Here is a 25,908-nt window from a genome sequence, read left to right as displayed (position 1 = left end):
GTTACGTGAATGGGGAGCACTTAGTTGTATTTGGTTGCCAAGATTATCTCACACTATTTTATTACTATTTACAAACAGTTCAGTACTATTTACAAACAATATATTACTATTTACAACCTATTTACTACTATTTCACTATTTTTTTATAAACAATTTTACTGTTATTAACAGATAATCTAAAATACTCTTCACATCCAAATGTAACCTTACTATATCTACTATCAAAGTACTTTTATCTTCATGTGGATATTTCAAATTTTGAAGCATTATCTAATACCTCCATACATAACGTAGTGCAACCATCTCATAAGGACAAACCATACCAACAATCAGATAGTGATTGTATATGCTTTGATTACAACTTATAATGGTTATCAATATCTTATGTTCTCTCTCTCTCTCTCTCTCTCTCTCTCTCTCTCTCTCTCTCTCTCTATATATATATATATATATATATATGAACACTCTCTCTTGTATCAATGAGAGTTTTCAGTCAATACTTCCCTACCTAAAGTGTTCTATCATGGTACTAGAGCTACAATAGACTTATGTCACCTTCTCTTATGGCCTTCTTTGATTCACCGTCCTCAATCTCTCCTCCTCGATCCTCTCAACCACCATCCCCACCCTCTCCCGATGTCATTCTCTCTCCATCTTGTTGCAATTAAACTTACAAATGATAATTTTCTACTATGGAAGGCTTAGATTACTCCATATTTTCGTGGCTAACATCTCTTTGGCTATCTTTATGGCTTTACTTCTCCTCCTCCTCTACTATCCAATTCCCTTACCAACCCTGCATATCATACGTGGTGCCTGATTGAGCTGAATTATTGCATTTTTAATGTTTTTGGAACCAATATATATTAATTCTTTCATTATTTTATCATTGGTTTTATATGAAAAAATGAATAAATCAAAGTTGTAATTTTAATTGATTAAAAGCATGAATTTCTGCTTTAATTTTATCAACTGTTGATTACTATGAGTTATGGTACATATCGCTTGAGCGGCGACTTTTTGCCGTTCGAGCGAATTCAGGCAGATTCAAACGCTCAACTTCCGCTAGACAGTGGGCTCGAGTGGGTGTGCGGTAAAGGAGATTGCTCGAGCGGAGGCATTTGGCCACTCGAGTGAAGTCAGGCAGAGTGGAACGCTCGATGTTCGCTCGACCCTCTGCTCGAGCGAATTTAGGCAGAGTCGAACGCTCGATGTTCGCTCGACAATCCACTCGAGTGAATATCGCATTTTACAGATTAGTGTTTATTCCGCCGTCAGAGTATATAAATGATTTTTTACATCTTATGGCCGACGTTTGGCCTGGAAAACTCTGTTTTGATTAGAGAAACACTTAGAATTTATTTTCCTTTGATTTTCGTTCAGATTCGGAGAGGAGGATTCATACAATCGATCATTCACGCAGCTACACAATTTCCACTGGATCATTCACTCACACTATAGCAGATTGAAGAACTCCTTGAGGGGTCCAATTGCCACTGTAGCTCAGCCTCCTCCACCGCTTCGAATCTTCATCTCCATTCAATTGGCTTGATCTTTTCAATTCCCTACTTGCCATTTCATTTCAGTTTTAAGTTTCTGAATTATTTTGGAGAATTTTGATTTAGACGTTTGAGTAATTTATTTGTTATTCATTTAATTCATGTTATTTATGTTTATCGTTTCATTAAACTTTCATTTTAATAGTGATTACAATTACTGTGATTTAATTTGAGAATTTGTGATTTGAATACAATGATGAACCCTAGAACATTGATTTTTGGGCTTTTCAATTTTCAGTGCATGTTTTGTCAATTACTTCCTAATTTAGTTTAATTCTTAATTTAGTTTTATTAATTTCTGAGCTTAATCTATTAGTCCTTTACATTCCAATCCGACAATTAAAATCTAAAAACATGAATCTAGTCCATGACTAGTACCCTTTTCCATCCATTGCACATACCATCATTTTATTTTCTCTTTGTGAAATTTTTCACCATTTTCAACGAGTTTGATTTTTAAGTAACTTTTCCTGAGGAGATGATCTAGGAATTTATTCCTAATTATTACACGACATCCTCCTCCACTTGGGATAGCTTTAGTTCTACTCATTTTTAAGTGAGTCAAGTTTTTGGCGCCTTTGCCAGGGAAAGTATTTTAGCTTAAATTTAAATTCGTTATTTTTGTTATGCTCTTTAAACTGATGTTTCATGTCATGGGTGAGGGACAGTTCAAATAGGTTGCTTAGAGTCACATCGAGTGCTGAGAGTAGTATACACAATTTGGAGATAGATAGCTCTTCTGTCTTTTCTATTAGTGAGTCAGGTGAGGAAATTGAAATTGAACCAGAAAACATGGCTGCACCTGCACCACGCACTCGTAAGGATTATTTGCAACCCACTTGCACCACTACACCTTCATGCATAATTTTACCTGAAAATGCGCCTAATTTCTCTATTAAGCATGGCATGATGTCAGTGATACCTCAGTTCCACGGGATGGATTCTGAGAGTCCTTACCAGCACTTGACAGATTTTGAGTTGGCTTGCACTACTTTTATCACTAGGGCTGTTACTGATGAATTCATTAGACTTCATTTATTTCCTTTCTCTTTAAAGGATAAAGCGAAGATTTGGTTTAATTCTTTGAGACCTAATTCTATTTCTAGTTGGTCTGATATGCAGCGTGAATTCTTACAAAAAATTTTTCCTTTTAAGAGAACTCAATTTTTGCAAGAGCAAATCAGCCAGTTCAATCAGAGACTTGATGAGACCTTTCAGGCCAGTTGGAAAAAATTTAAAGATTTGGTGAACACTTGTCCACATCATGGTTTTGAATCTTGGAGGTTGGTGAGCTATTTTTACACTGGTTTCACTCCAGAATGCAAGCAGTTTGTTCAGACAATGTGCAATGGGGAGTTCTTTAGCAAGGAACCTGATGAAGCACTATCATTTTTTGACTACCTTGCTGAGAGCGCACAACAGTGGAACACTCGTTCTGATCGAGTTCCATTAGCAGCACAGCCACTGAGGGCTATTTCTGGAGGGGGTAGATATGAGCTTAAAGAAGACACTGATGTTCAAGCTCGAATAGCTGCATTGACTAGAAGACTAGAGGTCATGGAAATGGAAAAAGTGAAGGCTGTGAAAGTAGTAGAGGCATGTTCTATATGTGCTGATTCAAACCATAAGACCCAAGACTGCCCGATTATGCCAGTATTTCAAGAAGGTGGGTCTGAGCAGATGCAATCAGCTAACTGGGTTAATAGAACACAGAATCAGCCTTTCTCCAACACATATAATCTGGGGTGGAGGAATCACCCAAATTTCTCATGGAGAAATGATCAGCCTGGTAGGTCCCCACCACCTCAGCAGCAGCCATTTAATCAGGGTGCTCCTCAGCACCAGTATCCACCATATCAGAATCCTCAGAGTTATCCTTATGTAGCTCCTCTTGGATTTCAGCCTCATGTAGCTGCACAGAGTTCTCAGCCTTCATCATCTGCATAGAAGACTCTAGATGACAGTATGGCTCAGATGGCCAATACACTTCAGCAATTCATGCAGATTCAGGCCACCGCAAATAATCAGAACACTCAGGCCATAAATGAGTTGCGAGGCACTATTAATAAGATGAGCACAACCTTGAGCACCCTAGAGAAAGGGAAATTTCCAGCACAACCTCAACCTAATCTTCAAGTATACAGGCAGCAACAACAACAAGTGCATAATGTCTCAAGGGATGTTATTGAGACAACGAAGGCAGTTCTTACTTTGAGAAGTGGGAAGGAAGTTCCCTAACCAAAGATGCCTATAGACACACAGGTAGTTGGTCCTACACCTAAAGATGTAACAGAGACTGATAAAGTTGGGAAAGAATCAGAGGTAGTGAGACCAGAGCTGAAGAAGCCTGTGAGTGCAGATGTTGAGACTAGTAGGGGATACCAACCTGTGGTTCCCTATCCTCAGAGATTGGCAGCTGGCCAAAAGAACAAGTATCACACGGAGATTCAAGAGATTTTCAAGCAAGTGAAGATCAATATTCCACTCTTGGATGCCATACAACAAGTGCCTTCTTATGCAAAATTTTTGAAGGACTTGTGCACAGTGAAGAGGAAGCTGAATGTGAAGAAGAAAGCTTTCCTAACGGAGCAAGTTAGTGCATTGATATTGAGTGAGACTCCTCAAAAGTTTAGAGATCCCGGCTCTCCCAACATTTCCATTATGATTGGTGAATCACGCATTGGGAGAGCTTTACTTGATTTGGGGAGTAGTGTGAACTTGCTACCGTTCTCAGTATATGAGCAGTTGGGATTGGGTGAGCTGAAAAAGACCTCCATCATGCTACAGTTGGCTGACAGATCAGTTAAGGTACCGAGGGGTATTGTAGAGGACGTGTTGGTCCATGTGGACAAATTCTACTACCCAGTGGATTTTGTGGTTCCTGACATGCAGCAGCCGGTCTCCACTATTTACCAACCTCCTGTCATCCTAGGAAGACCATTTCTAGCTACATTAAATACTTTGATCAATTGCAAAAGTGGAGTTTTGAAGCTTACCTTTGGGAACATGGCACTTGACTTGAACGTTTTCAATGCTTGCAAGATGCTAGCATATTTTGATGACACAAGTGATTTGAATGCTGTGGAGAGTTTGACACCAACAGATTTTATTTGCTCAACTTCTCCCTTATCTGATGATGATTATATTTTTCAGACACCTGAATTTTTACTTGATGAGAAAATTGATCATTTCAATGAAGATGAGTTTGATTTTTTTTTATTGTTTTGCAGATTCTTCTTTACCACTTGAAGTACAATTTGCGGGAGCAAGATAGAAACCCCAGTTTGAAGCTCTACCACCACCAGACATGTTTAAATCTTCAGAGGAAGAAGTTCCCTAGTTGGAGCTAAAACCACTTACTCAAGATTTAAAGTATGTGTTTCTTGGTCCTGAAGAATGCACTTTTCCGGTGGTGATTTCCTCAAAGCTAAATCAGAAGGATGAAACCTAGTTGATTGAAGTATTAAGGAAGCATCGAGGCACAATTGGTTGGACAATAGCTGACATCAAAGGCATTGATGCCGCTGTATGTACCCACAGAATCCATCTTGAAGACGATGCTACACCGGTTCGTGATACTCAACTTAGGCTCAATCCTACCATGAAGGAAGTTGTGAAAGAGGAAGTGCTTAAGCTACTCGCAGTAGGTATCATTTACCCTATCTCAGACAGTAAGTGGGTAAGTCCAACTCAAGTGGTACCAAAAAACTCTGGTTTGACTGTCATAAAAAATGATAAAAATGAGTTGATTCCAACTAAAATGGTTACTAGCTGGAGAATGTGCATTGATTATAGAAAACTTAATTCAGCCAGTAGGAAGGATCATTTTCCTTTACCATTCTTGGATCAAATTTTGGAAAGAGTAGCTGGTAATGCATATTATTGTTTCTTGGATGGCTACTCTGGTTATTATCAAATTGCTGTAGCGCCTGAGAATCAAGAGAAAACCACTTTCACCTGTCCTTTTGGCACTTTTGCTTTTACTAGAATGCATTTTGGTTTGTATAATGCTCCAGCTACTTTTCAGAGATGCATGATAAATATTTTTTCTAACATGATTGATGATCTTTGTGAAATATTCATGGATGATTTCTCTGTTTTTGGAAAATCCTTTGAGAGTTGTTTGCATAATTTGGCACGTATTCTCCAAAGATTTGAGGAAAAAAAATTTTTACTTAATTGGGAGAAATGCCAATTTATGGTTACTCAGGGCATTGTATTGGGGCATGTTGTTTCTTTTGAGGGTATAAAGGTTGACAAGGCAAAGATTGAATTAATATCTAAACTTCATATTCCTAGGACGGTTAGGGATATTCATTCTTTTCTTGGTCATGCTGGCTTTTATAGGCTGTTTATTCAAGGGTTTAGTTCTATTGCAAAACCTTTGTGCACTCTTTTACAAAATGATATTGAATTTTTTTGGACTGATGAGTGCCAAAAATATTTTGATACCCTTAAGAAATCGCTTACCACTGCACCTATTGTGCAACCTCCGCAGTGTGACCTTCCCTTTGAGATTATGACAGATGCTAGTGATTATGCCTTAGGAGCTGTTTTGGGGCAGCGGGTGGATAATAGGCCATTTGTGATTTATTATGCTAGTAGAATCTTGAATGATGCCCAGAAAAATTATACCACTACTGAAAAAGAATTGCTTGCAGTGGTTTTTGCACTTGATAAATTTCAGAATTATATTCTTGGTTCTCTTGTTACTATTTTCACTGACCACTCTGCTCTTAAGTATTTGTTGGCGAAGAAAGATGCAAAACCACGCTTGATTCGTTGGATTCTATTATTTCAAGAGTTCAACATCAACATTAAGGATAATAAAGGAGTTGAAAATGTGGTAGCTAAACACCTCTCTAGATTGTCATCATCTCCTTCTTCAAATGTCAGCCTTCCTCTTGATGATAGTTTCCCGGATGAGCAGCTGTTTGTGGTTGATAGAGCTCCCTGGTATGCTGACATAGTCAATTATCTGGTGACCGAGCGAATGCCTTCTGAATGGTCCACCCAAGATAAGCGTCGGTTTCTCTCTGAGGTACGACACTTTTATTTTGATGATCCATATCTTTTTAAATATTGTTCGGACCAATTGATTCGAAGATGCATTCCTGATGATGAGTTTTCTTCGGTTTTGAGATTCTGTCAGATGGGTGCATGTGGTGGTCATTTTTCAGCAAAGAAAACAGTTTCAAAAATTTTGCAAAGCAGTTTTTACTGGCTTTCCATGTTTAAAGATGCTTATAATTTTTGCAAGACTTGTGAGCCTTGTAAAAAATTAGGATCAATTAGCAAAAGAGACATGATGCCTCTTTCCCCTATTCTTACTTTAGAAATTTTTGATTGTTGGGGAATAGACTTCATGGGACATTTTCCAGTTTCTTTTGGAAACACATATATTCTATTGGTTGTGGATTATGTTTCAAAATGGGTGGAGGCCATTGCTTGCAAAACAAATGACCATCATGTTGTCCTGAAATTTTTGCAATATTTGTTTGCTCGTTTTGGCATGCCAAAAGTTATTATAAGTGATGGGAGTTCTCATTTTGGTAATAAACCATTTTCTACACTTGTGAAGAAATATGATATCACACACAAAGTTTCTACCCCTTATCACCCTCAAACAAATGGGCAAGCTGAATTGGCAAACAGAGAGATAAAAATTATTTTAGAGAAAACCATCAAGCCTAATAGGAAAGATTGGTCAATTAAACTTCTTGATGCTTTGTGGGCTTAGAGGACAGCTTTTAAAACAAATCTAAGGATGTCTCCTTATCGATTAGTTTATGGTAAAACTTGTCATTTACCTGTTGATATTTAGCATCGAGCTCTTTGGGCCATAAAACATGTTAACATGTCACTTGATGAAGTTTCAGGGTTGAGAAAATTGCAAATCAATGAATTGGATGAAGCTCGTCGGAATGCTTATGACAACACTCAGCTTGCAAAGGAACGCATGAAAATTCTGCATGATCAGAAAATTCATCCAAAGCATTTCACACTTGGCCAGTAAGTTCTTCTTTACAACTCTCGCTTGCACATTTTTTCTGAAAAGTTGAAATCCAGATGGAGTGGGCCCTACATTGTAAAGACCGTTCAACCTCATGGTGCGGTAGACATTGTCAATCCGAAGAATGGTAATAGCTTCACTGTCAACGGACAACGTCTAAAGTCATTTCTGAAGGTCTTTGATCCACATGAAGAGATCTTGCTTGTGCAAGACCCCAGAGAAGTGTTTTGATTTACTTCTCATTCTTTACAGTTTTCTTTACTTGCTTTATTTTTATTTGTTCTTTTGTTTGGATTTTATATTTCATGTTGTTTGTTTGTTTTGCTTGTTTTTTTCTGTGCACTTTGTTTTCTTTCGTTCGACTCATTGAGGATTATGTCTCTCACTAGTTGGAGGTGTTGCCCAGATGACTAACACAAGAGGGGGGTGAATTGAGTTGTATTAAAAAAATAACAATTATAAATCAAATATATAATATAAAATATAAACAAAATATGAAATAACAATAAATATAAAGAGTAAGGGTAACAGAGAAGCAAACTCAGTATATTAACGAGGTTCGGCCCCACTGCCTACGTCCTCGCCTCAAGCTACCCCTTGAGGATTCCCAAATTCACTATTCAACCTCCTTCAGGTGGAGATAGAAACCTATTACACCTTTGAACAACACCGCTACAAAGGATCCGTGTAGAACACCCTCTACACTTACAATCACCTTACACGTGGTGATTCAACTATTCCCCGTGTAGAATACTTTCTACACGTATAATGGTTATACACACCCTTTTTCTGATACAAAAGTTGATAGTGGGTAGGTTATCAGAAAACACTCCTCAATGAGTAAAATAAGAACAATACAGCGCAAACTATATCTCTCAAAATGAACAAGGATTAAGGCTCAATGCTTAGAGAAGAGAGAATGAAAGCTTTGAATGAATGTTGTATGCTCTTGGTGTTGTGAATGTGAAGCTCTCAAATGATCTATTTATAGGCATATGAGACTTCATATTTAAATTTAAAAAGATTCACATGTCAAAGACAACATCATTCACTTTTTCAAAAAATTCAAATAAAATCTTTTACTTTTGGCATATCACAAAATGAGCACACTTTCCTTTTCAAAAAAATTCAAACCTAATCTTTTACTTTTTACATATGACAAAAGGAACACACTTTCCTTTTCAAAAAATTCAAACCTAATCTTTTACTTTTTGTATATGACAAAATGAGCACACTTTACTTTTCAAATTTTTCAAACAAAATCATCTACCTTTTGTATAAGTCTAAAAAAGCATCAATTACTTTTGAAAATATTCAAATAAAACATGCACATGTGAAAGATGACAATCAATCATCTTTAATATTTTCAAAGTTCAACCCTGTAATCAAGGCATGCACATGTAAAAGATGACAATCAATCATCTTTCAAAATTTTCAAATTTAATTTTCAAAAATATTCATGCACATGTGAAAAATGTATTTTAATGATTTATGATAAAATATTAATTTTGAGCATTAATCCTAATTTCGAATTTTAAGAGATTTACAACATTACTCTATGACTTTAATGTGAACTTATTTCCTTCTTGCTCATGCTTCGTTCTTTGATGTGCTTGATTCCATTGTGTGAACAACTTGAGCTTGAAACTCCTTTATTCTTTGAATTCATTTGTTATCATCAAAATCCATGTGTAGATTTATAATCACATGAAACTTGAAACCTTGGGTTCAACAGGGGGTAGCATGTGTGCACAGTTTAATATATATATATATATATAATAAAAAAATAAGATTTGTGAAATTTGAGCATCTTGGTGGAGTAGTTGAGCGAGATCATTTGTGAAGATTTATTTTCGAGCTTAAACATAGAGCATGATTTTTTATGCATCATATTTTGTTGATATGTGGCTTGAAACATCGGGATGTTATGCTTATTGAGATGAAACTTGATAAAATTTTTTGTAGAACGAAAAGCAAATTTTAAAGGACATTTTGCACATGCTTACGCTTGTAGTGTTCCTTATTTACCATTCATTGATTTAACACTGGAGAAGTAAACTGCAGGACTACCGAGCCATGCCAAAAAGAAAAAAACAAAAGAAAAAAGGATTTGAAAAGAAGAGAAGAAAAGAAAAAAAAAAAAGAGAAAAAGAATAAAGGCAACTTAGTGAACTTTTCTAAGTAAAAAATGGCTAGAAACAGTTACCCAAAACTTTGGGGGTTGAGTGTCCAACTTTTAAAAACAGAGTTGGTGTGAAAACTGCTAGTCCCTTGGGCTTTGAGGTAGTTAGAATCAGCAATGATTAATCTTAAGGTTGAAAAATCCTACGGCAAATCATGGCTAGTAATGAGGAACACACAACTGGTCTAGCTCCACACACATATTTGAGTTCTGAGACATTTGCCTTAATTCTATGTGAAAGATTGTTGAGATAGTCTTGGTGGGTATAACCCTTGGGGGTTGAGTAGTAACGTGTCACTTTTGTGAGAATTCATAATTGTGTTTAGTTGTTTTCGTTTGAATTTCGATCTTTATGCAATATTCATCTCAATTAATTTTCACTATTTTGCTCAAGGATTAGCAAAATGCTAGTTGGGGGGTGTGATTGAGCTGAATTATTGCATTTTTAATGCTTTTGGAACCAATATATATTAATTCTTTCATTACTTTATCATTGGTTTTATATGAAAAAATGAATAAATCAAAGTTGTAATTTTCATTGATTAAAAGCATAAATTTCTGCTTTAATTTTATCAACTGTTGATTACTATGGGTTATGGTACATATCGCTTGATCGAATTCAGGCAGATTCAAACACTCGACTTCCGCTCGACAGTGGGCTCGAGCGGGTGTGCGAGAAAGGAGATCGCTCAAGCGGAGGCATTTGGCCACTCAAGCGAAGTCAGGCAGAGTGGAATTTATTCCTAATTATTACATGACATCCTCCTGCACTTGGGATAGCTTTAGTGCTACTCATTTTTGAGTGAGTCAGTGCCAACAAAACCAACTAATTGTCAGCAGTGTCCTCTCTTCACTCTTGGAAAATATTTTAGATCAAGTTCACACCCACATCACTTTTTGTGCTCATTGGATCTTGGGAAATTTCTTACATCTCACTCCTAATCTCTGATTATCTAGTCACTTACAACTTGCTACAATTGACAAATAAAGGTGGTCTCTCTATGACTAGTTACTTTCTCAAGGGGTTTGTTGACCTCCTCCCTATTACCGGACAACCTCTTCGAGAGCATGAAGTTGTCTTATATCTCCTTGTCAGCCTTGGTGATTATTATGATCCATTTGTCACCTCTGTTATAACCAAAGTTGATCCACTATCTTTGGATGAGCTTTATGGTCACCTCCTTAGCCATGGACTTTGTCTATAGCAACACTCTTCACCTATGGATCTTTCTCAATCCTCTGCCAATATTGTCTCCCCTAGTGCATCTTCTTGCTAGGGTTATGAGATATAACAAGTTTGATCTCACTTATCAAGTTGAGAACATTGCAAATCCCACTACACTTTTGGCAACACCCCTAGACCTCTCACGTCCCGAATTGGTATCATGACACAGGCGTCACCAACCACATCACCTTTGATCTCAATAACCCCTCTCTTCATGCGAAAGACTACAATGGTGGTGATTAGCTACAGTTTGTTAATGGGGCAAGTTTGGTTATTATTCATATTGGAGACTCCTTATCCTAAAAAAACTTCTCATTTCTTTAAATATATTTCAGTTACATGATCTTCAAAACAACCTTCTCTTTGTGCAACAATTTTGCTGAGATAACGATATATTCTTTGACCTTTACTCTTCTCATTTTCTTGTAAAGGACCAAGCAACAGGCAAGCTCCTCCTCCACGGTCAGAGTAGTGGCGGCCTCTACCTCTTTCCTTCATCCCTCCAAGTCTCCAAGAATAAAATCTCAACATCTTGCTTGTCGAGCATATAAAAGTCAACAACTCCCATTCTCTTTGTCATGTTTGAGTCTACTAGACTTTTAGAATTAACTTATTCCGATGTATGGGGTCCCTTCCTATTTTTTCTTTCAGTGACAATAAATATTACACCCCATTTTTGGATGGTTTCTATAGGTTTACGTGGTTGTCTTCTTTATCCTCAAAATCTAATGCATATGCAGCCTTTGTTAAATTTCAACGCCATGTTAAGTGCCTACTTGACTCTAAAATAAAGTCAATACAAACTTAATGGAGTGGCAACTTTCGTCGTCTTTATCAAAGATTTCAATCTCAAGGCATTGCAAACTCATCAGTGGAATGGTGTTGTACAACACAAGCATCGAAACTTGGTTAAGACTAGCTTGCCCTTCTAGCACATACTAGTGTGCCTCATCTTTTTTAGGATGAAGCCTTTGCCATGGTCTGTTACCTAATCAATTGACTACCCACTCACATTTTAAGAAACACATCGCCATACCAACGTCTATTCCATCGACCTCTGGACTATTCATTCTTCAAAGTTTTTGGCTGTAGTTGCTGGCCACATCTCTGACCATTTAACTCTTGCAAAATTGAATTTCGTTCTCATTGATGCATTTTTTTTGGGTATAGTCTTCTCCACCATGTGTACAAGTGCTTCGATTAGAGCTCCAACGTATTCTATGTCTCTTGGGATGTTATCTTTGATGAATCTTCATTCCTATTTTAGTTTGCCTCCCTAGATGCTAACTATGTTTTGCATGATTCCACACCTATCTCTTTACCTATGTCACTATTCCAACCTAGGCTTTGGTCTTCCACACCTTTAAGGGAGACAACTAAAATGGCCTCCTGCACTACTACATCTTCTTTGGTCCAACATGAGTCTTCCCTTATTGCCTATAAAGCACAACCCATCAACTCTCCCACAAACCAACATATAGATCACCAACATCCCACCACAATACCAACATCCCATGCATGCCCGCTCTCAAAATCACATACATATGCCTAGAAACTTCCACAATGGCTCCATCTGCTACCCCTTACTTGTGCCCTGCTCAACACCTACTTGCTTGAGATGCAAGAATTCAAATTCGATGCTAGCCATTCGACGCTGCATTTAATGCTACAAATCCTGTAGCAGACAAAATATCGACCAATCTTTCCCTCACTAATGCGCTTGGCTTGAGGAAGGGCCATTAGTCTCTCCTTTGGGCCAGCTTGGGCTTCTTTCATGTCATTCCCTAACCCGCCAAGTCATGGGTCACGGTCTTTGGTGGAGTGGCTTGGGCTCGACCCGAATGGGTACAAAAGCCCCCCCCTTCTAGTTATCCTACAAATTTCTGCTACATAAGCATAGCGGAAATTTTATTTCCCTACACATTTTAACTCCCCCTCTTAAATTGATTCCGTTGCTACACTTTCCAATACCTTGAGAACCAGCGAAATAATTACATCCTTATGTCCAGTCAACTCCCTATTTAGGCTCCTTAACTGTCACATCTCCCCAATTTATACCATCCCCCCTGTTCCTAGAGTGGATTCTTCTTCTCTACCAATTCTTACTTCTCTTACTTGGCTCCCTCTTCTTTAACTTTAACCTTCATTTTTTTCCGTTCCTTAGATCTATCCTCAATGGCATCAAAGAACACTTCTCGTCAAAAGTCTCCCTCTTACGACGAGTGTGGATGGTCCACCACTATCGACCCTATGGCCCTTGATGCACTACGCAGTTCGCACATAATTCTAGATTCTATTTTCTTGGAGGTTCAAAAACCCGACCTTGGTGTCATTGATTCTAAGGGCAATGCCGAGAAGATCAACCTATATGTTGGCATGTTTTCACACAGTCTAAGGCTCCCCTTTTGTTGCCCAATCTGTGACGCCTTGAACTTCTTGGGCCTAGCCTTGGAGGACTTTAATGTCCTGTTATGTGGCGTGGTGCATTGTTTTGGAGTCATTCAAAGAAAAGTACCCCGATGTGACCGCCTGGGAGTTTCTATTTACCCATGCGGTGTGCGTTAGGGGAACATCTACAGCTTTGACTCACACCCTAAGTTCCAACACGCCTGGCTCGAGGCACATCACTCTAACGCCATGCGGTGGCAACTTTTTTTTTTCTTTTGTTTCAGGTGAGGAATGGGAGTTCTCGCCTAGTGAAGCCTCTGCCCAGGAATTCTTCATTCAATTTGACTAAAGAGCAGTTGCCAATGATAGGAAGATTGGGATTGACATATTTGAACATGAGTTGGCTCAAATTCAGTTGATGTACTCTTGGGTTCGAGAGCACTAGGAGGAGGTAGGGACCGATACTCTACTGATTGAGGACAACATCGTCTGATTTCTCATCACGCCTGACTGGTCCCAAGTTGTAGGTTTTGACTCCTAGAAGGCGTACTTGGTCCCGTGAGGGGTCAAGAGGCCATCTGAGGGCCCGTCGAGGGGAGTGATTAGGAGACCTTGTCTTGAGGGCGAGATGGTCTCCTTTGAGTTAGAGGAATCTGGAGGTGAATCGAGGTGTTCCAAATCTTCTATCCTGGGGGTGATACCAACACTCTCATTATTTCTGGATATTCCCACCACCCTGTTGGGCGATTAGAGGGGTGCACCCAACCATGTCGAAGTTCCTCAACCTCTAGATGACTAGAAACTAGAGGCAAAGTTCCTCAAGCTCTACAACATAGTTTTCGATGTGCCCAGAGAGACTGTCATCCTGAAGCACCTTGACATGTCTATCCATACTCATGCCTCTTCAACTTTAGGGAACACCCCTTGTCATCTAGATGGGATTTTCCACGATGATGCTAAGGGCAACTTGCATTCCTTGAGCATTGGCTCTACTACAACTTTCGTTGGTGGGATGCCCTCTAAGCCCATTGTTCTCAAGGGCCTTTCGGGTGAGAACCCTATGATGTTAAGTGATGATGGGTCTTCAGTGTCCTCATCCTCAACTGGCTAGTCCGTCAAATAGGATTTTTCCTCAGTCGCTACTTTAGATGAAGTTTCTACAGGTGACAATCCTTTCTCACGATCGGAAAATGAGGGTGCCAACAATGCAAGGGTAGGGGAACCACCAACAACACTGGCTTCAGATGCTCCCCAGGCCTTAGCTCTTGGGCCTCCTGGTGGCTTGGTGCCTCTGAGTAGGGATGGCTCTTCATTATCTCACCCCTTAGGAATTGGGGCTAACGTGGCTAGGGCCGAGGCGATACAGGAGATGATTGAGCAGCTTAGTACCATTCTCTCCTTGATGGGGCTTCTTCTCCTGTACTAATATGCATGCATGCTCGGTTTCATGTTTTCACTTCCTATAAGCTTAGGTCGTGAACAGTCAGGCCGAGGTGGAGAGTGAAGCTAAGGCTTTGTACAAACTGGGATAGTGGGCGTATAGCAAGATGTTCAGGCTCAAGGCTAAACTGGATTATGCCGAGAAGACCTTTGATGAGACCAAAGATGAAAATGGGTATTTGCAGCATATCATAAAGGACCTTCATAAGGAAGAGTCTAACCTCCATGCATACTAGAAGGTGCTAAGGCAAGAAGCATCTCACTGTGAGTACACTGCTAGGGCAGCCATGGAAGAAAGGGGATTGAAGCAAGCACAGGCACTCCGCCTAGAGGAGGAGGTGAGGGAGGCGCAACAGCGCTACCTAGGCTATATTGTGGCACTAACGGAAGCTAAAGAAGTCCATTGTGGCCTAGGCATACACATCGGGAAACTTCAGTTCGAGAAGGACGTGATGGAGGTGAAGAACATAGTACTCCAGATAGATAAGGACAATACTGAGAACCTATAGGTAGAGATTGGGAAACAGCTTAAGGAGGAGATGAGGTCCCGCAAGGCACGGGTGAAGAAGCTAGAGGTAAACTTGTCGCTGTTGATGAAAAACTCGCTAGAATCACCCCTTAACTTGCAGTGGCCAAGCGGCTTTGTAACCAAGCTTGAGGTCGCAGGTACTCTAAAGGATTAGAGAGGGTAAGAGGGCACTTGGAGGTGAACCTCATGAAAATCTTAGGTCTCTGGATCTGGCCCAGTTCATGCCTACCCAGGAGGATCACGACTCCCTTGATACCTAACGCCTTCCCCCCATGACCTCCCACTCTTGATTGTATACGCATCATTTCTTATATCTCTCACCATGCTTGAGAGCGGGGAGCTTTGTACTTTGTAACACTTGTATATATAGTAAACGTTTTTTTTTGCCGGTCTTTCCTTTTGTAATTTAGACTTCATGTTTCCTTTGCTTGTTATTGTCACCCGCCGGTCTTTCCTTCTATAATTTAGACTTCGTGAGTCGACCACAGTGCATGACGGTTGTTCACCAAGCCAGGCGCTGAGCATCAACCTACAGAACCAGGCAGGATCTGGAATCAACCGCGCTGGGTGGCAACTTGTCACCAAGGTACGTGCCAGTACGGAGAATCAACCTAAAGAACTAGGTGGGATCTGAAATCAACCTCCCTGGGTGGTGAGGAGGAATTGGGATACTTAGGAGACGTGTTCCTTCCCTTGACCTCTAAGGTACGACTGCAGAGCGTCGACCTAAAGAACTAGGCAAGATCTGGAATTGACTTTGTGAGGTGGCAATGAGGGATTGGAACACTTAGGACAAGTGCTCCCTCCTTTGATCATCAAGGTACTAGCGCGAAGTAGCAACATAAAGATTTAGGTGGGATATCGAATAGACCGCACTGAGGTGCGAGTGTAGAGCATTGACTTGAAGAACTAGGCGACGTTTGGAACCAACTGCACTGGTTTCCAAACTGCACTGGGTGGCAAGGAGGGACTGGAACACTTAGGAGAAGTGTTCCATCCATTGACTTCCTAGGTGCAAGCACAGAGCATCCTTCTAAAGAACTAGGCGGGATCTAGAATCGACCACGCTAGGTGGCTAAGAAGGACTGGGACACTTAGGAAAGGTTTTCCCTCTCTTGCCACTGAGGTGCAAGTGTAGAGTATTGACACAAAGAACCAAGCGAGATATAGAATCGACTACACTGGGTGGCAAGGAGGGATTGGAACACTTAGGACAAGTGCTCCCTCCTTTGATCATCAAGGTACTAGCGCGAAGTAGCAACCTAAAGATTTAGGTGGGATATCGAATAGACCGCACTGAGGTGCGAGTGTAGAGCATTGACTTTAAGAACTAGGCGACGTTTGGAACCAACTGCACTGGGTTCCAAACTGCACTGGGTGGCAAGGAGGGACTGGAACACTTAGGAGAAGTGTTCCATCCATTGACTTCCTAGGTGCAAGCACAGAGCATCATTCTAAAGAACTAGGCGGGATCTAGAATCGACCACGCTAGGTGGCTAAGAAGGACTGGGACACTTAAGAAAGGTTTTCCCTCTCTTGCCACTGAGGTGCAAGTGCAGAGTATTGACACAAAGAACCAAGCGAGATATAGAATCGACTACACTGGGTGGCAAGAAGGGATTGGAACACTTAGGAGAGGTGTTCCCTCCCTTGACTGCCAAGGTGTGAGAGCAAAGCATAGTTGCATCATTCAATCAATCACACACATATACAGACCCACAAGCTCCAATTTTTATTAAACTTATCAATTGTTCTTTACACGGTGAATCTTTGTACACAAAGGGAAAGCGGAATAATCAACCGTCCCAAAGCATCTTGGTCCTCAAGCTCTTTGGGTTTCTCGCTTGATTGAGCTTTAGGCGCCTTTGGATAAGAAGAGCAGACTTCCTGTCCTCACGCTACTCCAACTAAAACTTGTCGCGTTTCTCGCCCCGTAACTCCTACACATAGCATTCCCTTGCCACCACTTACTTGCCACAGACCACTCTAGTGCCCTCCTCTTTTGGAAATTTTATCTTCAAATGGTGCGTTAAGGTAACCAACTTTAGGTTATTAAGCGTTGGCCACACAATTATGGTGTTGTACGAAGAGTGAGCCTTGACCATGAGGAAGTCCGCCATGGTGGTTGCTGTGATTCTAGATTGACTATCTCAAATTAGTCACAAGCAGGCCCTTTACACAATATTCATATATGTAATGAAAATATTACAAACTGACTATAACCAGTTTAGAGGGTCTTTAAAAGGAAACCATTCTCTGATCATGATACAATAAATTAAAGAAAGTACTTTCCAAGCGGGAATTCATCATTAAAAATTAAAATAATAATAATAATAATAATAATGTTCACAGAAGTTGCTCGATCGTGTTAATAACTTCATCTCATCTTATCTAAAAAAAAAAAAAACTAAGTATCTGGATCTATACAAACCTCGTGATGAAAAATCTGTCTTCTTTCATGAAAATTAAGAAAAATAGAAATAGTTGTCAACTGTACGTGATGTTTTGGCAGGACCGGATCATCGAAGAAGACACGAAACAAGTGGCCGGCTGGAGGTGGGAGCTAGCAAAGTCACGATGTAATTCTGTCGTTTGCTAATATATACTCAACTTGACACCACATAAGATACAAATTAAGCATTATTATTATTATTATTATTATTTTTTGACAATTCCTCTCTTTTACTCTCTATAAGAGATAATTTCTTTCTTTAAAGAGCAATAATATTTCTTGTAATTGTCAGTAACGTTTCCGGCCTCCTGTGGCTTGGATTCCGAAATTGTAGATTACTCTTTATTTGCTAATTGGGTGGGTGCATTTATGCCTTAAAAACGACATTTTTGTCTCATATGACTTTTTAGAAAGAAAAATCCCGTCCAAAAAAAGCATTTATGTGTTGCTCTTTCTCCACCAACAATTTTGTTTACAATGTATTTACAAAGATCAACCCCTTTACCACCTTTGGAAACCATTTGACAAAATAAAACCACTTCCATTTTATTTAAAAATGGATCAAATATGAGAAGAAAAATATTCCCAATTCATTTCCGAACTTGAAAAAATGTTTCTTGATTCTAAAATAAGAGACAATTTCATCATTATATTTTCAAAAATGATTATATCGATTAGTGAAGGAAAATTCTTCTTGTCATTCTCACACTTCACACACTACACTTATTTTTTTTTCTATAATAAATATGTAGTGTGTGGATGATAAATAGAATAATTCAATTAATTTAATAAGAATAAAATGAAATAAAAAATAAAAAATAATATTTTAATATATAAAGTGTGTGGTGTGGGATGATGTGTAGCATTCCTCGTGAAGGAAAATGATCAAAACACCTTATATTTTATTATTTAATTCTAACTTCCACAATATTCCTTTAAAATATGACCAATCAAGACAGTGATAAATCCTTATAAAAATTTGGCCTCTTATATTGGTTGTGTTCATAACTTAGAGCATCTAATTTTTTTAGAAAATCATGTCTTCAGCTGTTAAGATTTAATTGAGATTGCTTTGATTTTGATATAAAATGCCGAGAATCAATATTTTTTCATACGCACACAGTGTCCATGTTTCAATGAGCTAGCAAGACAGAACCAGTGCATTGGCATCTACGTACGTAGTACATGCATATATCTAGCCTAACAACCACGCAAACAGCAAAACAATCCACATTAGAGGCATGCCATGAATGGATGAGCCAACTCATCCACATTAGAGGCATGGCATGCCACATTAGAGGCATGCCAAGGGCCGTCGCCGGTAAACGACCACCCACAAGCGTTCCAATGACACCCCGGACTCGTCATCAGCTCCGGCAATTCAATCTCCCCCCAAAAATCTTCACCATCCGACCCAGAGTCGCGTCCCTTGTTCCACGACACCATGGTCTGCGCAGCCTTCGACGCTGCCTCCTGGATATCCCTGGCGGTGCATGTGGAGGGCCTCGGCAAGTGCTGGACCTGGTCGGGGAAATTGAGCTGCGCCGTGCGACCTTTCAAGCAATATGCCGCGACATCATAAGCCTTGGCTGCCATTTCTGGCGCGGGGAAAGAGCCCAGCCAAATGCGAGTTTTCTTGCGGGGTTCCCGAATTTCGGACACCCATTTCCCCCACCTCCGCTTTCGGACACCATGGAAAACCGCGTGGCGAGTACCGCCGCGCTGAGTGTCGGGTTTTCGGTGATCAGCTTTAGTAGTACTGGTAGCGGTAGCGGCAACAGTGAAAGAAAGGGTATCTTGAGTGCATGGATACTGTTTCTCCATTTACGTTAGGAGCGGTGGCATGAAGACTTAAAAATGTATGTAGCTGGTGCCGTCGAGAGCAAATGGCCTGTTTCGGAGAAGGGATAAAACATACCTCTAGCTTAGGTACTGCTGATTTAAGTGCAACTTATACTCTGTCTGTTTTACAAAAATAACATCCATTTAAAACATGATTATAAAGGAGTTGTACAAAAGATTCTGCTTTTATCCATTTTCATTTGGAAGGTGTATAACTAAAAAATACTAAGACAAATACAAAAGATTTTGCTAAATTACTTTAAATAGTAATTTGTACGTGAATGATATGTATAAAAGGGAAAGCTTGGCACTACGGCCACCGATGATGGCTTTCGAGAGATTCTCTCAATTAGTGCATTATTTATTGTTTTCTTTCATATATTTTTTTTAATTCCTTTTAACATTTAAAAAAAATTACAATGTAATTAAAAAATATTTCTTTAATCATTAGATAAAAATAAATGAATAAATAAAAGATTTTATCGAAACCCATGCATCATCGGGATGTTATATAGGGAGCTAAAGCATTTTCCATACGACAATGACATGTACTAAATAAATGTGAAATAGTGTATTAATTGCACAGGATATTGCTTTGTCATCCCAAAATTATGCCTTGGCTTGTGGCTCCTACCGCCCTACGACAACATACCCTCCAGGCTGTTGCATTTTTGTAATTAATTCTATGGATGTGGATCTCGTGGTGTCCTGGCGTGTAGCACGTGATTTTCATGAATTCTTTTGTTCTTCTTCATGGGTTTTTTTTTTTTTTTTCGTTTTTTTAATTTTCTTTTCTGGGTGTAGATTTTTTTTTTTTTTTTTTTTTTCGATCTGCATGAACGATATTTATGCATAGTGGGTTTTTAATGTCTTTGTTGTTGGCTTGAGGTGGACAAAAGCTCATGCATGTTGGGGATGTGATCTATTCGCAGGGGCATATATATAATTGACCATTTTATAGATAATGAGTCGACGGTGACCACAATTTCATATCGCAAGTACGTGGAATTCTCGATCATCTTCTAATTACATTATGTCATGTTATTAAAAGTTAGTATTTATATAAATAATTTTAATGATATAATATATATTATGATCGAACATGAATATCATATTATCTATATGTTTAGATGATCAGTACCGAATATTAATTTTCCTAATTTCTAGCTATATGCAGCATCAGAAAATGGAAAAGAAAATATAAAACATAATGGAAATGTGGTTACTGAATTGTGTGCATGCCATTTCGGGTTGAGGTCTCACTACCGACGAATGTTTGTGAGAGAAGATGACCGGGTTGCTAGCAGCTTGCTCCTTATGAAAGAGCATTCAAAATTTCGTTTGGCATTTTTGTTTAGAAAAACAAGAACAAGTAGTGAAACCATGTGAAGGGAAAAGCGACTGCTTGTTGTCTGGATTGCAGCGAACAACTTTGAACCACAAGTGTACCTATATAGACAATGGACATTAGCCTCTAAAAGAGTTACAAAACGGAAAGCCTTCTGCCAAGAAATCTTATCTTTAAATCGAAAGGCTGAGAGTACTTTTTCCCTAATTAATACCATGATCTTAATTAGGTTCCAACATGCTTAGCTAATTAATTACACCCAGGATCTAAAATATTTGGCATTGAAAAGGAGACCCCATTTTTGGTAAAAAGAAGCTTTTCGTATTTGGGAATTCCATTAAGTAGTCATGGGGGTTGTAAGCCACATCCTGCACGTTTTCGGATAATTGATGTCATTCACGGCCTCTACCTTTGATAACCTTGTTTCCGATTAAGACTTTCATCTGATCTTCCTGGTTGGTGATGATTAGGATGATCTAACACCATAGGATATGGATAGGAAGAACAATAAATAGTTACTTAACCAGTTTTTATTGATTAGAGAACAGTCAAAATTGGGCAAACTCAGTTCTCAAAAGTTCATAGTGATCATAGCATAAATAAACAAATAACTACTCCATTTTTAACACATCATGAATAGAAACAACATAAAGGACGACGTTTGGACACAGAGATGAGACATGAAATTCTCTAAATTTTCAAAACTAGTACATGGGCTTTTAGTTAGGGATTATTTTGTGATGCAGATGATGTTTGTACATGAGGAAAATAGCAGCTAGGCATATCTTATTACTGCAAATTTAAACATTACGCATATCTAGCTAGCCAGCTTGTTATCTGATAAAAGGGAAATTATGTTGTTTTAAGTACTCTTACTATAATTGATTAAGTAAGTTTTATTTGCAAAAAAAGAGTATTTAATAAACAATGCATAACAGTGGGCTATTGACATGAGTAAAGATTAATTACATAGCAAAAATGGAATTGAGCTTAGTCTTATTTAAGTTAGACTTAAATAGGCTTAAACTCTTATGTGTGTATTGAAGGTTGAGGCCCACGTCTGCCAGCTTAAGAAAGGCCATATCCCTCCAGCCCATGCCCATAGGAAAGCCCATGTGGAGAAGCTTAGACTTGAGGCTGTCACGTGAAGGACTCAGCAACACCAAACCTGATAGCCACATGCAAGTGCTTTGGGGAATCTCGGGGACCACAAGGAGCAAAGGAAGGAGGCAGTCTTGTGCGATGGAGAGGATGCAATCCGTGGCAAGGAGAGAGGATGGTGAGTATAAAAGGAAGAGAAATCTGCTGGTGAAGGGGAGATTCAGTTTTTCAGTTTTTATTCTTCATTTTCTGCTATTTTGGTTCAGACCAAATTTCTGGGATTTTCTTCTTAGGGTTTTGTTTTCATTTTAGTGCTTTTCTAGTTTTTAATGAAGATGTTTAGCTAATTTTCGTAGCTTGGGTTGCGGTAAAACCTTCTATTGATTTCCAGCATTTGATGAATTTTCTGTACTTTTAACTTTCACTCCTTGCTTTGTCTGAAACCGAGTTCATAAAAGGGAAAGTTGAAGGAATCTCTTGCACTTATTCTTGTTTTGTTGTTGACACAAGGCACAACAGAACCTTGAATTTAATCAAGGATTCTTCTCAGCCGAGTGTCATATAAATCTTGGTTGATGTTTAGAGAGGGTCTCTTGTTTTACGCATTGGCATGTTGCTTGAAATTAAATGCATACATTCTGTTTTATTAACTCCTTGATTGGGTTGGTAAAAGAACAGTAATGCCCAGAAGTCTTTTGAGTTGTGGAATCAAAGAAAGTTCTAAACCGCAGCCCAAGTGTTTGTTAAATTTATTTTGTGGATTTTGTTAAACTTCAGCTACTGAGTTGCATTTCTGTTGGAGATTTGTTAAAACCAAAAATTATATTTCAGATTTTTTTGCATCCTTCAATCCTTAGCAAGTAAATAACTCATGATTTAGTTCATCTTTCAAAACAAAAGTTACATATATAAGACCCTCAAAAGCTCAACCATACATTTCAATTTTCATACTCCTTCTACTGTGAATATACCACTCCTCCTTTGTGTTTGCTGTTTTCATAATCATAAAAACCCAAAAAAGAGTTGATATAGTTTTTTCTCTCATCACCATTCTTTTTACAATAAACCTTCACAAAGTATCATTGCTAGAAATACCTTTGTCCCTGTGGAAATGACCTTGGGATTTCTCTATTATTACAATTGATCAACTTCTACACTTATGAGTAATAATTTGGAGACCATCAAGTTTTTGGAGCCGTTGCCAGGGACAACTGGTGTTTTCAGAACATTACTATATTGAGAAGGTGTTTTTAGAGCTGTGAACCTCTTCACAGCCTGGGTGATATCTTTTCCTCTCATTTTACTTGTTTGCTTTTATTTTATTCTGTCCTTTATTTTATTTTATCTTATTGCAATCTGTTTTGTTTTCTTTTATTTTGTTGAACTTGCATGTCTGGTTGGGTTAGAGATAGCACATATAGACTTGCTAGAACTGAATCATCAACCTCATCCTCAAGTGCATCTGTTTCTCTAAATTCAGCAGTTGAATCATCATTTGACATTCATAGTGACATGGCTGAAAATGAAGAACCCAATGATAGGGAGATGGTAAACCCCAACAGGACACTTAGAGAATATTTGCAACCTGTTAGGACCAGCCCACCCTTTTGTATCATTCAACCTTTGAATGCGAATAATTTTAACTTCAAACCTGGAATGATTCCACTGCTGCCACATTTTCATGGCATGGAATCAGAAAACCCCTATTTGCACATCAAAGAATTTGAAGAAGTGTGCTCAACTTTCATGGATAGAACATGCACTGAAGAAGTCATTAGGTTAAAACTGTTCCCATTTTCTCTTAAGGACAAGGCTAAAACTTGGCTAAATTCCTTAAGGCCAAGGTCTATTGGGACTTGGCAGGAAATGCAAACAGAATTTTTAAAAAAATTCTTCCCAATGCATAGGACCAATGCCTTAAAAAGACAAATTATGAATTTTGGTCAAAAGGATTCAGAGACATTTTATCACTGCTGGGAACGTTTTAAAGACTTATTAAATGCATGTCCTCATCATGGATATGAGGAGTGGAGGGTCATAAGTTTTTTTTATGAGGGTTTACAACAAAAAATGAGACAATTTGTGGAAACCATGTGCAATGGTGAATTTTTTAATAAAGAACCCTTGGAAGCATTTGAATACTTTGACTATTTATCTGAAAATGCCCAGTCATGGGATGTTTCTGAGATGTATGACAGATCTGAAAATCCAAAATTTTTAAGTGGGGGTGGAAAGTATCATTTAAAAGAAGCTGATGATTTACATGCTAGGCTTGCATTACTCTCTAAGAAGGTAGAGTCTATAGAACTTAAGAAAGTCAGCGAGCTGCAAGCCCTACCATCTACTTCTGAAAAATGTAACATATGTGAAGATCTTGGGCATGTGACTAGTGCATACCCAACAATTCCTGCATTTAAAGAAGTCTTACTTGACCAATCTAATACTGTGAATATGATCTCTAAAAATTTTTCTAGGCCATATTCTAACACTTATAATTCAGGTTGGAGGAACCATCCAAATTTTGGTTGGAGGAATGAGCAGCCAACAGCCCCAGGACCTGCTCAATATGCTCCCTATTCAGCACCAACAGCCCCAGGACCTTCACAATATGCAAATCACCCACCTCCAGTGCAAAAGAAGAACTTGGAGGAAACCATGCAGCAGTTGTCCGTGAACCTCCAGCAGTTCATGCAAAGTCAGAATACGATAAATAATCAAAATTCACAAGCAATAAACGACATTAGAGGAACACTCACAAGAGTGACCACCGCTTTAAGTGCTCAAGAAAAATGGAAATTCCCTGCTCAGCCTCAACCCAACCCACAAGGACTGAATCAGCAAACTCAGAGTACTACTGAAAGTGCCAATGTCAAATCTGTCAAGGCCATCACAACTCTAAGGAGTGGTAAGGTTGTGGATATTCCTGCACATGGTGCAACCAGCTCAGGTAAAAATTCTAACCCTTCCCAAGATAAAGGTGAGCCAAGCATGCTAGATTCTGAAACAAATATATGCCCAACACCCGCCCCATTCCCACATAGATTGCTTTCTATGCATAAGGAAAAACAGCATGCTGAAATTCTGAAAATTTTTAGACATGTCAGGATTAATATTCCTCTTCTTGATGCCATTAAACAAATTCATGCTTATGCTAAATTTTTAAAGGATTTATGCACTGTAAAAAGGAAGTTAAATGTGCAGAAAAAAGCCTTTCTCACTGAGCAAGTCAGTGCAATAATTCAGAATCACACACCACCCAAGTTTAAAGACCCTGGTTCACCAACTATTTCTTGTGTCATTGGAAATGCAAAAATTGGCCAAGCTTTACTTGACTTAGGTTCAGGAGTTAATTTGCTGCCTTTTAGTGTGTATGAACATGGGTTTGGGTGAATTAAAGGCCACTTCCATTATTTTACAGCTTGCTGATAGATCCATCAAAATACCAAAGGGTATTGTTGAGGATGTCTTGGTCCAAGTAGATAAATTCTACTACCCAGTAGATTTTGTGGTGCTAGACATGAAAGTGACTGCCCATTCAAATTCTTCAGCACCTATGATTTTAGGGAGACCATTCTTAGCAACTTCTAATGCCATAATTAATTGTAGGAGTGGTGTCTTGAAATTAAGCTTTGGGAATATGACCTTAGAATTGAACATTTTCAACTTGTGCAGGCAACCTCAAGAACCCGAGGAACTTCAAGAAGTCAATGCACTGGAATCTCTCCTCTCTGAAAATTCTTTGCTGAATTATGATTGTAGTGAACAATGGGAGGAATTAGAGAACTCCCTTGATTTAATTGAGCCTGCTAACATTATGTCATTTGTTTGT

The 25,908-nt window shown here is 38.8% G+C and overlaps 2 protein-coding genes and 1 non-coding gene across 3 annotated transcripts; 1 reads left to right on the top strand and 2 right to left on the bottom strand.

Annotated features, from left to right (window-relative positions):
- Positions 1–18,845: 18,845 nt before the first annotated feature.
- On the bottom strand, positions 18,846–19,739 carry LOC122301867 (ethylene-responsive transcription factor ERF023). The gene has a single exon (XM_043113233.1). It carries the CDS (start codon positions 19,610–19,612, stop codon positions 19,022–19,024), a length of 591 nt encoding a protein of 196 aa, XP_042969167.1. The 5' UTR covers positions 19,613–19,739; the 3' UTR covers positions 18,846–19,021.
- Positions 19,740–23,992: 4,253 nt separating this feature from the next.
- LOC122293722 lies at positions 23,993–24,100 on the bottom strand. Its single transcript, XR_006237347.1, has one exon. It is a non-coding gene; the product is annotated as a small nucleolar RNA R71 (small nucleolar RNA).
- Positions 24,101–24,170: 70 nt separating this feature from the next.
- LOC122309158 lies at positions 24,171–25,469 on the top strand. The gene has a single exon (XM_043122563.1). It carries the CDS (start codon positions 24,171–24,173, stop codon positions 25,467–25,469), a length of 1,299 nt encoding a protein of 432 aa, XP_042978497.1.
- The last annotated feature ends 439 nt before the right edge of the window (positions 25,470–25,908 follow it).

This window comes from Carya illinoinensis, chromosome 1, assembly GCF_018687715.1.
Source record: "Carya illinoinensis cultivar Pawnee chromosome 1, C.illinoinensisPawnee_v1, whole genome shotgun sequence".
In the NCBI taxonomy this organism is placed as follows: domain Eukaryota; kingdom Viridiplantae; phylum Streptophyta; class Magnoliopsida; order Fagales; family Juglandaceae; genus Carya; species Carya illinoinensis.
The sequence above is the reverse complement of the archived record's forward strand: the minus strand, read 5'-3'. Positions and strand labels throughout refer to the sequence as shown.

Excerpts from the sequence above, each read along its gene's own strand:
- LOC122301867 (XM_043113233.1), bottom strand. The coding sequence starts at position 19,612 with ATGGAGAAACAGTATCCATGCACTCAAGATACCCTTTCTTTCACTGTT.
- LOC122309158 (XM_043122563.1), top strand. The coding sequence starts at position 24,171 with ATGTGCAATGGTGAATTTTTTAATAAAGAACCCTTGGAAGCATTTGAA.